Source organism: Acartia tonsa, chromosome 13 (assembly GCF_053477335.1).
Source record: "Acartia tonsa isolate MP-2025a chromosome 13, ASM5347733v1, whole genome shotgun sequence".
Classification (NCBI taxonomy): Eukaryota; Metazoa; Arthropoda; class Copepoda; order Calanoida; family Acartiidae; genus Acartia; species Acartia tonsa.
In genome coordinates this window covers 18,917,517-18,933,396 of record NC_137272.1, presented here as the reverse complement: position 1 = coordinate 18,933,396, position 15,880 = coordinate 18,917,517, and the positions used below count along the sequence as shown (strand labels likewise).

Here is a 15,880-nt window from a genome sequence, read left to right as displayed (position 1 = left end):
TTTTGAAATTTTATTTTATGATGATGTTACTTCCTTCACTATTTTTGGATATTATGGCCCTTCGAAGACAAAATATTAACCTTTTTAATACAAAGCATAAAATTTTTTTTGCTAAAAAGCCGAATCAATAATTTTTAAGTTGTAAGGTACACCAAACATTTTGTGTTATCTAAAAAAAATAGAACAAATGCCTGAATCATATGATCGATATATAATTTTTAGGACTTTTTACATTATGTTTAATAAACCTTTTTTTTACATGAAGCTCATAGTATTGCTCAACTGCTGTGTAATGGGCGTCCTATATGTATGTTATCTAAAATGAATACTAATCCATTAGTAATAGAAAAGGTCATACTCTGCAATTTATTGACAATATTTCCCAAAAAATAGACCTAAATGTTATAATTCTCATTAGTTTTAGTAATGAAATGATTGAACAAACAATACAAATCTCAAATTAACTTTATATGAATTAAATAAAAAAGTACAGAAGAAAGTTTTATCTATAGAGTTGTAAGAAAATTTAACCCTTTTTAGTACTTTTTAAACTTGTATCTAAAGCATGTTTACCCTGTTATACCTAAAAGCAGAGTATTGACATGCTATTTCAACAGAGTTGAAAATTGACATAAAATCGACAATATAGTTTAAGAGCCAATTTTTTACCTTTATATGAATATGTTAGGGTTTTCCATTCAGATCTTGATACCACTGAACCTAAAGGCTTTTAGTTGTATTGAACAAAACGATTAAACAGGGCATGTTCCTTACTGACCAACAACCGACCAAACTGTACTGTTTACATTTAATAGAAAAGAACTTAAATATCAATTTTGTGAAAAATATTCTGTTCCAAGAAATCTAAATTAAAGATGTTATATGTAACAATAAATTTATGACGAAAGGGTTCAATATTTGTCTATATAACACAGGGAGGAAGGGAGGGAGGGGACATTTGACTTGTTAATTACACTATTACTCAAAGTTATATGACCACATTATCTTATTAGTTAGCTGGAAAACATTAAGTGATTTTATTAAATATTAATTGGTTACTATTAATAGTTTCCAAAAATTTGTAACCAATGCTTCTAATCTAGTTCATCAGAAAGGCAGATACAAATTTTGTTTTTTGAATTTTAGCCTTTTCTTTGGGGTAAGATTATTTTTGCCATCCATAAATTCCTGATTTAACATTACATAGAAATATGATATTAAAAAGATTCTCCTAACCTTAGTTTTATATGAGAAAATATTTAATATTTTATTATCTAAGACTTTAAAACTTAAAAAATATCTTTCAAAATTTTAAACCTACTCTAAATCTAGGGCATGTTCGGCTGTATTTGCGTTGATATATTGACGCTTTGAATAATGCTGAGCTATTTACATAAATAAAATCGGTAGTGTACCTTTATTAAATGTTATATGAGATTTTTTTGATAGCCTGATATCTAGTTGCCGAATGTGTACGCAGTTTCCTGAGTGTTTCCTCATCCTCGCTCAATATTTACTACTAGCTACAAATCTTCAAACTTCCCTTAAAAAAATCAAAATTTGAATGTGTAAACGATTTATACAATATACATTATAAATTTGAATTTTTTAAATTTTGATTTTTTTTTTTGAAGTTTGAAGCTTTTTTAGCTAGTAGTAAATATTGAGCTAGGATGAGGAAACACTCAGGAAACTGCGTACACATTCGGCAACTAGATATCAGGCTATCGATTTTTTTCATAAAAAAGTACTTTTTAAAAATCATCTTCGATTGGGAACGGAGAGGTAACCGTATTCTATAAAAATATTTGATGATGAGACTTAAAAAATATAACTTTTTGGGCAAAGATGTTGCACTCGAAGAGAGACTATCTTACCTGAAATAAATTGATTTCGAACAAAGTAAAAGTGTCGGACTGATTATGACGTAAAAAAATAGCCAATGAGAGGCCATTATTGACCAATGGTAAAATTTATAGGGGCCTCTCATTGGCTAATTTTTTTTTACGTCATAATCACTCCGACACTTTTACTGTTTTCTTGATTTCTTTTGTAATTGCAAGTCTTTTTTTGTATAGGCTATACAAAAAAATATTTTTTCCCATTACTTGTTCCCGATAGTAGTACTAGTAATTGTGCTTTTTAATACCTTTCTTATGTAAATTAGTCATAATAATATACATGTACAGTGTTTCAATACAAGAATTAAAATTTACAAAACAACAAAATAAATCAACCCCACTTTCTTCCTCCCAATAAAAAGTTGGCATAATTTTTCAACATAATTCCCTAGATTATCTAGACCTTTGATTGCAACACCTTTGTCTGCAAGTCTTAAACTAAGGTAAATTGGATTGTAATGAGTTGTGCCTGTTTGGGGGATAATGTATTCCACTAAATTTCACTTGTCTGACATAGCAGCAGAAGGTATTATTTTGACTTTAATGGCAAGGATTAGAACACATAACCTTTAGATTATAGAGTGGCTTTTCTTCAAAAGTTTATACACTTTTTAGAAGTATATCTTAAACCTTATCTTTCCAAAGAAATAATACAAAAATTGGGAGATTTTTCATGAAAACTCAGTGAGTACATTTATTTGCAAATTAATCTATAAAAAAGACTTTTAAACTTTGTAATTCTTTAAGTTATTTAAATACTTAACGTTTAAATTAAGATTAGGATTTAGACAAAAAAAAACTTTTGATAACGGAAATATTAAATTTTAGATTAAATGGACTAAGTAACCTATAAATACGATGAGTTATTTTAAAATGTTAACGTTTATTTTAATCCTTTTTAAATCTTTGAATGTTAAGACCTTAAGGAAGTCTTAAATACTTAAAGTTTGAATTTATTTATTGATTTTTTGGTGGGGATTTATCTTAAAATATGACATTTGAATTAATCTTAAGAAAAAACCCTAAAAATGAGAAGATGTCTTTGAATTATTAACATTAGGGATTAATAGCGATTAAATGATAAAAATTGACATAAAATTTTACCCGACCCTGTTAAGTCTTAAAGATATTATTATATCGACATAGTACTACAGCCACAATGTCATTATTCGAATAAAATTACGTCGTAGATGTGGGTTTATAGAAGTAATGCTATACTTTGAACATGTCGACATAAAAAATCAAATATATTCTTAGAAAGATTACAAAGCGTAAAAAAAAATATTGAAATTATATGTCAACGCAAACTATTTAAGCTTAACAGGACTGATCTATGAAAATAATATAAATCAGGAGTTATCTTTGAGTTATTATTAACATAGGATTATGTATTTTGAGTTATTTTAAAAAGGACGGGTAAACATTTTATGAAAAAAATATCACAAAAAGTGATTTTGGAAAAATCTTCGAAAATTTTAAGTACAAATTCGCAAAATATTTGTTTTCCACCTATTATTTTATGAAATGTATATAATATGCTGAGCTTTTCATTGTTGTGCTACTTATTAATATAATTGTTCTCGTTTTTTATTATTTTTACGAATCTTTGTTCCTGTCCTGGGATGATTTGTTTAATATTTTTGACATACAGCTTAATAGATGTACAGACTTAATAAAACCTAAAAATAAAGAGTTAATCCCGTAAAAACTCTAGTTATTTAGCACTAATTTACTACAAAAGAACAATTTTACCCATAAGTAGCGGTATGGTATGTATTGCATATGTATATAAACCACGATAGCTCAAAAGTAAATTGATTTAATAATAATTACTTTCTCAACGCCTAAATTCGCCAATAAATAAAAGTACATTGACATATAAAGACTTTCGGGTATTGTCGGTTTCGTGACATCGCCTCTTAAGGGGCATTTCGTTTTATTTTCACAGTAGCTTTGATATGTTATTTTAGGTTAAGTAAGGTAAATGTTAATGATTGTCCCGCAGGGTAAGAGACCCCCTGCAGAGGCTAGATATGGGAGGAAAGCTATTGTAAAAATACGACGAAGCGCCCCTTAAGAGTTGATGTCACGAAACTAACAATATCCAGACTTTCAAACGGAATTCCTTAGCTATAAAGTAGCCTTGCTATAAAGAGTAGCAAGATTAGAATATTATAATTTTTTTCCAGGAATTCACAACAAACAATATCAAGTGTGTTCGCAAATGTAAGTCCGCCCATATAGAATGTACAAATGTTTTAATCTTAACATTTGTACAATATAGAATGTACAAATGTTTTAATCTTATGATTGTACATTTTTATATTTATAGAAAGCTAGACATAGTTTTTTCGCATGGATGAGAACCGGTTCCTATCCTCCGGATTCGAATGAATACGAGAAAAATATATAAACTTAAGATTCAAAATATTATGTTACTTAGATTGGACCGACTAAAAGACAGTTAAAATTATAGAGTAGCTTCGCTGCGCGACCAGCAAAATGACAAATTTTACAATTGATATATCTTTAACAATCTGACAAGGGGGGAAAATTTAAATTCCTTTGTCCAAATAGTTTTAAGGAAATTATTAATTGCTTTGGGATTAGGGGGAAATAGGATTGAGAAAAGACAAAGGGGAAAGGTTTAATTTTAAAAAGGGGGAGGGGGGTAGGAATCAATGAGTTAGATTAGGTTAAGTTGACCCACAACTAGCTGACTAAATAACTGCCACTGGATTAAATGATGTTTTTAGGAAACATAATTTATTAATGAAAAAAATAGCGATTTTTCTAGAAATGAGGTCCATAAAACATGGATAAAGCAATGGATAATAGATTAATCTTACCTTAATTCTCAAGAGCCAACTTCTAATGAAGTTTACGAGATGAGTGAAGTAAGGACTGTAGATTTAACCATATCTCTCCCTTATGAAGAATACATTTTAATTTAAACATCATGATAAATTATTAGATAAATTATTATGTTTGTAAATATACCTCAAACAATATTTTTTGTCAAAGATATGATCATTTTACCCAGTAATTTTAGACAAACATAATAGTCTAAAATTATTCATACTAGTAATTAACAGGGACCACCCTTAACAAATTAATTCATTAATTTAAAATACCAATTAATTGGTCTATTTAAAAACAGCCAAAAAATTAAACAACAATTAGAATATTAATAATTGTTATAAATAATTTTTATGCATTTTATTGTACTTTAGCATGTTTTAATAGTAAGTTAAAATTATTATTTTAAGCAATTAAAAATCTATAATTTTAACTGTTAGAAATAATAATTTTATTTTTATAAGTTCCTTTGTGTTTAATGGCGAATTTCGCTCTTATACTACATTGTTTGAACGTCCAATTTGAATTTTGAATGGTATTTATTTGGATGAGATTTGAGAGATCTTGTTTAAGATTTCGGATCAATGGGTTTAATTACTGAGAAGCCCGGAATTGAGTTATTTTTTAAAAACATTTTGACCGACTTTTGTGTAATTCTTATTGGGGGGGGGGGGGGGGGGGGCATTTATGATGAAGACAAACCTCCTGTAATTCATTTGAAAATCAGATAGTAAAAGACAAAGTTTTGTTTTTGTTTATGATTTTACAGACGATTATTTTATTGTGGGTGGTATGAAATATTAATTATTATTGCCAATTTTAAATTCAATTACGCCACCCTGTTGTAATATTATTTTTGAGTAAGCTTCACTTTTAATTTAAAACAAAAAAAAATCATATCTTTAAGTCACAAAGCTTTTTTTACTAAATATGTTTTTGCATAGAATATAGATTAAAGTTGATCTTTTAAACGGATTCACTATCAAATCCTATAGCAGGTTTTAGGCTACTTATAATATTTAAATTGGAATCAGTAAATTATTGTTAAAGAGGGGAGATATAAAAATCGTTTTCCATTTTAGATATAAATACGCATAAATTTTTTTATTTACAAATATAATAATAACCACTTATATTAAACCAATCAAAATAGGATTATAACTTTTTATATAACTATCTGGTATAAAATAATAAAATATAAAATAATTCTAATTTTTTTTCAAAATCTTTTTCTCTATTACCTTAATCTATTGATATTTTGAAATGTTAGAAATGGATAATTGAAAAGTCAAGAGGCTATTACTTTCTAAGTAGCGAAGCTACTCTAAAAATAACATAGTCCATCCTTTAGAGTAGAATTATAACTGCTAGGTTATCTTGGACTAAATGTGTTCTTGTTTTTATTAGTTATAACTACAACATTAACAACCTTTAGAGTTATTTTTTGTTACAAAATATTGACAAAAATTACCATTATTAAAAATGATTGGAATGGATAACTCTTTAGTAGATGGTTATTTTTGACATTTTATTTACATACGAAATTATAAACTAGTTTGCCTCATTTTGCATTAAACTTAAAAACTATATCAATAGTTTAACACCAATCAATCAAACAGGTCCAAAAATTTTGGCAAAAAATTTCGCACTTTTGAGTAAAATCTCTTGGGTGCTAGCTCTTAGAATCGTTGCAAATTATAAAAGTTATCAAATCAAAGGGTAGAATTGAAAATAAAAGAGTATGTCCGCCCATAAACACACCAATTTTAACGCCGCTCAACATCCCCCTGCCTTTAACACCCTTCGCAAAAAAAAATGCTTACCCCCCTACTTATGTTTGTGCAAATAAACATTTTTGTGAAAAAGAAGCTTGCTAAATTAAGATGAAAAATTTAAGAAAAACCAAATGGGTTCAGTGGTTAGTGAAATCACTTTATCTTATTATATTAAATTTTTTATAAATATGTCTATCATTCAAAATAAGAAATTTGTCCTTTCATTTATTTTTTGTTTTGTTTTGTGGGATAACCTACTTCATGGTGGTTTTCAAATTTCATCAAATAAAATTCTGATAATTTGCGCACTCTTTCCTTCTCTCTTTTGCTTTGTCTCTATCTCTCTCACACTCTCTGAGAGAGCGCCAGTTTTCTGTTTAGAAAAAATAATTTTTATGCTTTTATAATTGAAAGGAGATTTTTAGCTTTGGGTTTGAAAATTATATACAATTGTAAAGCATGAGTTTTAGCAAAAGAAAGAGAGAAAAAAGAAGAACGAGATAGAAAATAAAAAAGGGAAGGGAAGAGAAAGACAGAGGCAAATTGTGATTTTTACTTTTATTAAAAACCAAAAAAAAAATATATAAAATTCAATTGTAGTTTTAATTCAATACTGGTATTTTAAAATTTCAAAGAATGCATTTTTGCCAATACATTTTGCCGCCGATTTTAGAAGAAAAGCTACTCTGTAATTAATGTTTTTAATAAAAAATTTAAGATAGATGTTGTTAAAACTTAAATTTTCACTATTCAAATATATATTTTGTAACTATCAATAAAAACACCAAAATAGGTGGTTTTTACGTTGAGTGACATTTTATTTTTTTTGTAATTTTATATTTAGTATCTAAAATAAAAAGCTTATAAAGCCAAAAAAACACACACTAAAAACAACAAAACAAAAATTTGCGAAAAACATTTATCATTAAGACAAAAGCTATTATCATTTGCATATTGTTATTATTAGAAATAGAAAAATAAAGGGGAATTTTGAGAACTTAGTAGTAAGTTTTTTTTTGTCTGAAGCTTAAAATCTCAACAATAACTGAACCGATTAGTTTCTCTATTTCGAATAAGCTTCATATAGATCCTTTGATAGTTTTAAGCTGTTTAATTTTCAGATTCAAGTCTTGGGATGGTTTTAAGCTATTTCTATCCCCTTTGAAACCAGATCACTTAGATGCTAGGGGCGTGGCCGCTAGCGATTAATAATTTAATAAACATATCTTTTTTTTCAGGTAAGAAAATCCTTCCCTGGTAAGAATTGGCAGGCACACCATGAAGCTTGGAAAAACCAAAGGTAATGCATTACAGACGAACAGACACAATTAATAATTTAATATTGCTACGCTACTAAAAGTTTGTATTTACATATGATTGAAATTTGAGGAATAAAAAGGATACAAAATCAGTTAAGGGATAAAGGATAATTAAATTTTTATAAAAAAATAAAAAGGTTTTTTTAAAGCGAAGAATTTTACACTTTATTTTTGAGGCTATGTTAATTTATTTTCAATTAAACTATCTCTATATCCCTCCCACTTTCCTATTGCAATAGAAAAACACTTAAAAGATTTTTGTTTCAATGCCTAAAAAAAATCACATAAGGAAGTGAGAAAAAAAAGTTTAAAATTTGATACCCCGGACTTTAAGTTTCCATTACGTGAGTAATAGTACTTTTTAAATATGCCTTTTAAGTGACGCAAATGCTTTTTAAGTTGAGTATTATCTACCGACCAACCATCTAACTGACTGTCAATTAAGAAAATTGCTATGCTTTATCGTCTAAGGAAAACACCCCTCAAAAAGTTCAAAATAATAATTCCTATTTTTAATAATAAAAACTAAATGATATAATTATTTTATCCTAAAATAATATAATTGGTCTCAATAATGATTTTTTTAAAGTTTAAGTCATTATTGGAATAGGAAATACCTATTGTTTTTATGCATCTTTATGACATTGTTATCAACATAATGGAATATTTATAAATATTGTTACTATTGTGTAGCCAGTCTATAATTATGTCCATTTTTTCAGATTAAACTGGCTGCCATCCTGGGACCAGATACCTAAACATTTACACGAGGCTCCCCAGATGTCACATCTCAAAGATCTTAAGGTCAGTAGTCCCACAGGGTTAGGACAATAGAGGTCAAATAAATCTTCTAAGATATGTTTTGCTTATTTGTAAGGAGGGAAAGAAGCATATCTTAGGGATCAAGCTTTATCAAATACATTCACAATTTTTTTCTCGTTAAATAACTGAATGCAATATGTGTTTGACTATTGAACTGCAGATCAATGAAAAGGTGAGGGAGAAGCTTTTAACTTCCCTAACCCCCTCCCCCCACTTCTTTTTTAACATAAAATATAGTTTTTAGTCCCTTTGAAAGCATGAAACCCTTCCAGACATTACTCACAACTTAACCTATATAAAACTTCGCCAATACATTATGTAGCAAGGGTGAGGGTTTTATGATGGCCCAGTAATGATTACAGGGATATTGCTGGAGGTGTGATTTTCAAATACCCACCTGCAGTTTAAGACCTCCAAGAATTTTGCCTCAATTTCGTTTCAAATTTGTTTTCGTGGAATAATTTGCGTTTCTGCGCTTTATTTACTTTGAAAATCAATTTTAGATTGTTTTTCTTTCTATACTGCATTGTCTTTTATTTGTAAATATGCAATTTTGAGAATTATTATTTTTTTTGTAAGTGAAGACCTCTTTTGGTATGCAATTAAAATTTTTTTAAGTAAGAGCTTTTGATTTTTTTGGCAAGGTTAGGTTAAGTAGGGGTGAAGGTTTTAGGTTTGTGTATTCATTAAAAACTGATTTTGAATGTATAGATAAATATTTCGAAGCCTTTAACGCAACGTAAACAAGTATATAGCGAAAAATAATATTCCTTCCAAAAAAAATTAATTTCCGCCAAAACCAAAAATGCGCGATTCAATTTGCAATTTTTTTCTTCCACCAAGCGCGCGCAGATTTTTGGCGGCAAACTTTGGAACCAAATATTGATGCTGGCGGCAAATTTTTACAAAATTTAAGATGCAATTTAACAATTTAGCTAAAGACAAAACCTGAATAAAATTCGATATCGCCTGCATTGTCCGCGAATACGAAAATTATTTTTGTTTACTCATCCGTAGACGATTTTTACAATTCTTGCAAGACATATATTTTCTTTACGGTTGTTTAAACTGTTATTTTTTTTAGATGGAAACAGCAATGACAAAAATCTACAACCATCTTCAAAAGATTGCTGTCGGCTTAGAACAGGTACATTTATTCTCATTTTTAGATGGGTGCATTAAATTCCCCCCCACATTTGAAAATTCCTATACTGCATATTAATACAGTAGTACATAATTTCAGTTGTCTCTTCTATCATTTTTTAAGCTTTTCTATAATTAGAGTCGGTCCGTTCGTCCGTTACGGTTAGCTCTTTTCGTTAATTTACACATGTTAAAATCGCCGTATCGATTTCAAACTTTGCATGATTGTTCCCATTACAGTTTTTTTTGGAATACTGATTACTATTACAGCAAGGTACAATTTCAAAGACGAAGCATCTCTATAATTAAGTCCTAAAAATAAAAGTAAGCCCTAAAAAAGTATTCTGTATTTATGCAGTTTTGCAACATATTTACTTACAGTTTTATTTCAACTAATGCAGTTCTAATGCTCTTATTTTTTTTTACATATATTAAAAAAATATTTATATCAGAACAAAATGTATGTTTTTTAAGGGTTTCTTTTAAAAGACAGTTTCTGGAAAAGGAACAAAAAAGTTTGTTTTTGTATTTTTTTATGAATTGAAGTATGAATAAGAAAAGATATATTTAATTTATGAAACAGTATTTAAGATGGCCATATGACAAACGTAGGTGTGACAAACGTGGGAGTGGACACCTATTTTCAACTATCTTATAGGTTTTAAAATGCCTAACCTCCACTGGGGGCTTTTTTGTATAGTCATATCTTAACCTTACCTAACCTGTAAAGAAACACTTAATCAACTTAATATTTTGGACACTCCTGCGTCTATACTCTAACGTTTGTCACTCCTGCATTGGTCCTGGAACCTTTAGATGAATAAAGTAAAAAAAATATATATAAATATTTATATTTTAGGTTGTTTATGATCAAGCAGTTTATGATGGCGACTTTATTCAAGAATTTAATGAAGCTGAATATAAATTAAAAGCGGTAGGTGCCATTTAAAAAACCTAATAATTTTTTGTTTAAAATACTAAAATACGAGACAGTTAAAAATAATTGTAGAAGGGCATTAGCTCTGAGAAAGGTTGACCTATTATCCTTTAAAAATTCAGGATAAGTATTAAACGTTTCTTTAAAATTGTTAAGTAAGCTCAAGATCTTAAGAACACACACATACATCTAGCTTTTTAAAATAGTTAATAAGATTATTCCTGGAAAAAAAATATATATATGAAAATATTCACGCAACCTTTCTAACTACAAATATTTTCTTTTTATAATCACGAAACCTTATAAATGTTATTTTTATATTCAGGTCTTATGTGAGCTGCAACACGCGATGCTGGAGCGGGGAATCGAACCCGACGATGACGTGTCACGTGAAATAATGGAATCAAGCTCGCGGTGGATACCCAACGATGGCTACAGAAATCTTAGGGATTGGTACATTTATAGGTAAGCTACAGCTCTAATTATGGTAGGAAAATGGGCTGTTTGTTGTACTAGTTCCCACAGGGGGTAATTTTGTGTATCATCATTGGGGATTACATCAAATTATCATTTGCTGCGCCATTTATGGACATAATTGATTATTATATAAACACCATGTTTTAAAAATTAAAAATTAATATTCTTTATATTTTCAGGGACTACATGAACGGATTGGAATATGTTATCCATAGTTTTGACCATCTCAAATCTCAACAGAGTTAAAAATCTTATTTTATTTTAGCTTAATACTTCTATGGTATCTGTATAATATTTTAACAGGATGTTTGTTTGTCGATGTTAACTGAATTTAGGATATCGCCAACTGCTGAACCGATATGATTCTCCGTTATATTGCAGATTCTCATAGTCATAGGTCCTGGGAAGTTTTTTTTTAACTATTTTGAGGGAGAGTATCAACTCCCACCATTAGAAGAAAAAAAAAATTTTTCTTTTTAAAACTAAAATTTAAATTGAGGGAGGGTAAACTCACCGCTTCCTAGATGCCTCTTGGGGCGTAGCCGCTAGTATTAAATATATGACAATATATGGTTTAAGAAAGTCTTTATAAAAGGCATAAAATAATCTTATATATTGTTCTATATTATTTTCTTCCTTTTTAGAAATTAATAAAATCCTATCTGGCTTTCTTATAGTAAATGTACATTTTAAATTTTAATTTTATTATTAATTATCCTGAAAGTCTATAAAAGGATTTTTAATTTTAAAAAAATTATTCAGCCAATTTTTTTTTATCATAATTCCTTTTATTTATAGATTCAATATTAACCTAAAGATGCAAAATACTAAAAACAAATTTCTGTAAAATATCAAACAACTTTTTAATTCCAAAAAAGATAAAAACCATTCTATAGTTTGTTAATGTTCTTTGAGTTTCAAATGCTCAAACTGATCTAAAAGTACCTATCTTCAACCATGTAACCTAGCATTTTTGTCAAAAAAATAGTAGAAAAAATCTTTTTTTAAATATATAAAAATCACTTTGAAAAGTATGTATAAAAACTCTAATGTTAATTTGACCAAAAGTTCTAACATTAAAATGTACCAAAGGGTAATTATTAATACTGTATTTTTTTTATTTATTACAAAAATGTAAAAAGAGAAAATGATTTTTGTATTATTTTTCTTAATTTGTTATCTGTGATAGTCCTCATTTTATTTTATGATTATTATTTTAAGAATATTATTACAGTTTTAAAATAAGCACATTTTTTCTCTCCAAAAAAGTGCTTTTGATTATCTCTATTTTACTATTTGAGATAGTAATTCTAATATTATTCAAATTAGCTTTAAAACATTAAGAATTACAATTTCTGTTGTAAAACTATGTTTGTAAATAAAGTTTAGTCAATTTGGGTCTTTTTAGTATTAAAAAAACTCCAAGTTGATTAGCTTACATGGAAGTAATGTTGTACAAAAAAACTGAGCCCAAGTTAGCTTTCAAGACAATCCTGTAAAAAATTGTAAACTGTATATCTGTTTAGAATTAACCTGTTCATTTTGTATTTTAGAATATAAAAAAGCTCTTAAAGTTCACTTCATTTCTCACTAAGTATAATGTATTTAAATAAAAGTACTATGTACCACACATAAACACACATGCCATAAATATTTAATATTTATCATTGTCACGCTACTTATGGACATAATTGTCCTTGTATTATAGTTTTTTTATCATGTTGATATTATTATTATGACTTTTTTTGAGCTTTTTATTGACATCAATTGTTGTTGATATTGATGAAAAAAGGCCACTTTTTGTATACACTCAGTAAAAATGTATAGTAAACCTGCTTAAGAGTCCTTATTAAAAATGTATGATGATACCTATAATATTATAAAATGCCATTTTTCACAGTTTTATCTGCCTAAGTATGTATATATAATGATACAATGTTATAGTAATTTTAGCATTTATAATTGAAAATAATTATATATTATGAAGATATTTGTAGTGATTTCTGATACTGTAATACATGTTTAGTCTGTATTTAATAAACAATTAATTGAAAACTGGTGTCTTTTCTCAAATACATTGTTAAGTACCTTTTTAGTAGCGAAGCTCCTCTATAATTCAAAAATGTCCGTCCGTCTGTACGTTTATCAAAATTAAATTTCCTGTTGTGCTGAGCATACAGTATGTTTTTTACTTTTACCGTCGGTCTGTCAGGCATCATACAAAACATTAATATAAAAAATTTAAAATAAGATTTTTTCTCCAATAATCCATTCTTGTTAAATCATCTTGTCTGTATTCCCAATCCATGATTTTTTGGGGCTTCGCTACTTAAAGATGTTGTCATCCTTGTTCTCCTATATTTAAAAGAAAGCAACATACCTAACGATACCCCTTCCTTAATCGTTAAATTCCTTTTGAATTAAAAAAGGCTAATGTTTACGCCCCTAGCAACTCTGTTTTAAGATTGAAGATATAGCCTTAAACCATTCTATTAGTTAAAACTGTTAATAAAATTATGGCCTAAGTCCGCACGGGAAATATGTAAAGCTTCCCTTAAAAGGAAAACTCGATCAATCGAATCTGTAGATATTGAAAACGTAATCTTCAGACAAAAAAAAACTACTTTATATATATGAGAGGGTAAACCGGATTAGAGTATACATATCATTACCACTTTTTATTAAAGCCATGTAGTCGAAGAAAACCAATTTACCAAGTTTGGGTTTAAAAATAAAAGTGCCAACACTCGATCATCAAAATTAGGCACTAAAGACATAAATGGCAATTTATAGAATACTAGTTACTTCGTCCCTAGACTCTGGGGAAGGGCGTGGGAGGGCAGGATGATAACATAAAACAACCCAAGACATTTATAAAGCTTCCTTTAAAAGTATAGAAAAATTGGACCAGTATTTACCGAGATCTATAGCTTCTTGTCGGTCACAGGACGCCAACAAACCTTTCTGCTAAATCATCTTGTCATTAATATATTTTGTAATGGTAGAAATTAGATTGTGATAGATTTCTATCCGAGGGATGGAACAATGGACAACCAATCAAATACTTTTCTATAATTCATTTGTGCTTGATTTTTTTGTTATACAATTTTAGTAATAAATAGATTAATTCCAAGAGAAAAGACGACTTTTCAAATAGGTTGTTTAAATATCCTGTAAAAACTGTCACAACTAAATTCAAATTGTTTACCTGCGGCTAGTTTAGTTTAAAGTAGTTGCGGCTGGGTGGGGCCTTGAGAAGCGGCACTTTGGCTAAGATAGGCTTAATGTGGCTGCAGCTGTGTGTAGCTTGATCAACAGATCTATTATATAGATGTTTATACACTATACAGATAACTACCTCCCTCCTTTTATCAATGCCCTATTTTCTGCTATTAAATTGTTTTCTGCTACTTGGCTGTGTTAATATTCGCAACACCATTGGTCAATTTTCAATGACCCAATTGAGAGTCGGCACAAGGACACTGAGATGGGGATATACAGTTATTTAACGCTTTCTACCTCTCGTGTTTACTCTCTTTACTGCTTTATCTAAATATGGCTTCAGAAAAAAATAAGTGACTTACCAAATCTGTTCAAAGTTATCTAAATACCCGCTTGGCTAGGGCCCTTGCAGGTGTGGACATAGGAAAACATACTGCCCTCTTGCACAATTTTAATTCATCTCAGAAATAAAATTAAATCGCCTTCCAGTGCTCGATAGGCTCTTTGTGTGAAAGCAATAACTAAATTAGGGTTGAGCCGGTTATCCGGCCATTTTCAATATCCGGCCGGATACCGGATATTGAAACTATCCGGCCGGATATCCGACAATATAATCTTTTATATTTTACAACAAAAATCTCTTTTTTTAAAAATCTTAAATTGCTGTAATTTTCTTATTATTGAAGCTAGAAGAACAATTTTTTCTGAAAATGTTTATCTTTATGTAAATTTTATATTAGAAATATCAAAACATTTCAATTTTGGCGGTGGCAGCAGTACTTGGCAGCAACGGATTTTATGAAATTGTAATATGTCATGAAGATATATAAAAAAGCCTAAGTTTAACATTTGAAATCTTTAAGTAAAAATTTGCGGTCACAGGAACCGTTTGAAGATTTCTGGAGACCTCGAGGTTCAGGACTTGCAGGATTATACCTGGAACCTGAAATCGACTTGAACACCTATATTACATATGAGGATGTACGACTATAGGGTATTTTAGTATTAGATAACATAAAATGTTTTGTTTAAGTAAAAAAATATTTTTACTTTTTACCTGAATGACCTTACCAGATTTGCTGGCATCCTGTGCCCGCCAGGAAGAAGGTATTAAAAAAATTTCAACTCTCAGTTATGTGTCATACCCATATTTCGAAAGTCACTCAGTTATAGCCCTATACCTTTTATACACAGAAAATGGGATAGAAAAAACAGAGGAGGGGGGGGGGGGGGCAGGCATTCAACGCCACCTCCTTGATATTACAGATTGGGGGCAGTAATAGTTAATTAGATTTATTAAAGATCATTTAATAGTTACTTAATTTTTAAGTTTTAACCTTAATTTTGTCCTATTATATAAAGTAGTAAGCTTTTTGTCTGTAGCGAAGGATCTCGCTAACCGCTGAACCGATATGGTTCTCCTTT

The 15,880-nt window shown here is 29.0% G+C and overlaps 1 protein-coding gene across 2 annotated transcripts in view; it reads left to right on the top strand.

Annotated features, from left to right (window-relative positions):
* The window catches only part of LOC145304583 (uncharacterized), a 64,161-nt gene extending 50,873 nt beyond the window's left edge, over window positions 1-13,288 (top strand). For both annotated transcript variants that reach the window (XM_080146500.1, XM_080146499.1), the window contains 6 exons: window positions 7,774-7,835; window positions 8,577-8,658; window positions 9,761-9,823; window positions 10,679-10,753; window positions 11,082-11,221; window positions 11,413-13,288. In XM_080146500.1, coding sequence (XP_080002626.1) covers window positions 7,774-7,835; window positions 8,577-8,658; window positions 9,761-9,823; window positions 10,679-10,753; window positions 11,082-11,221; window positions 11,413-11,479 — 489 coding nt within the window. In that variant the 3' untranslated portion in view covers window positions 11,480-13,288. The remainder of the gene's footprint in view (window positions 1-7,773; window positions 7,836-8,576; window positions 8,659-9,760; window positions 9,824-10,678; window positions 10,754-11,081; window positions 11,222-11,412) is intronic.
* Window positions 13,289-15,880: the final 2,592 nt, after the last annotated feature.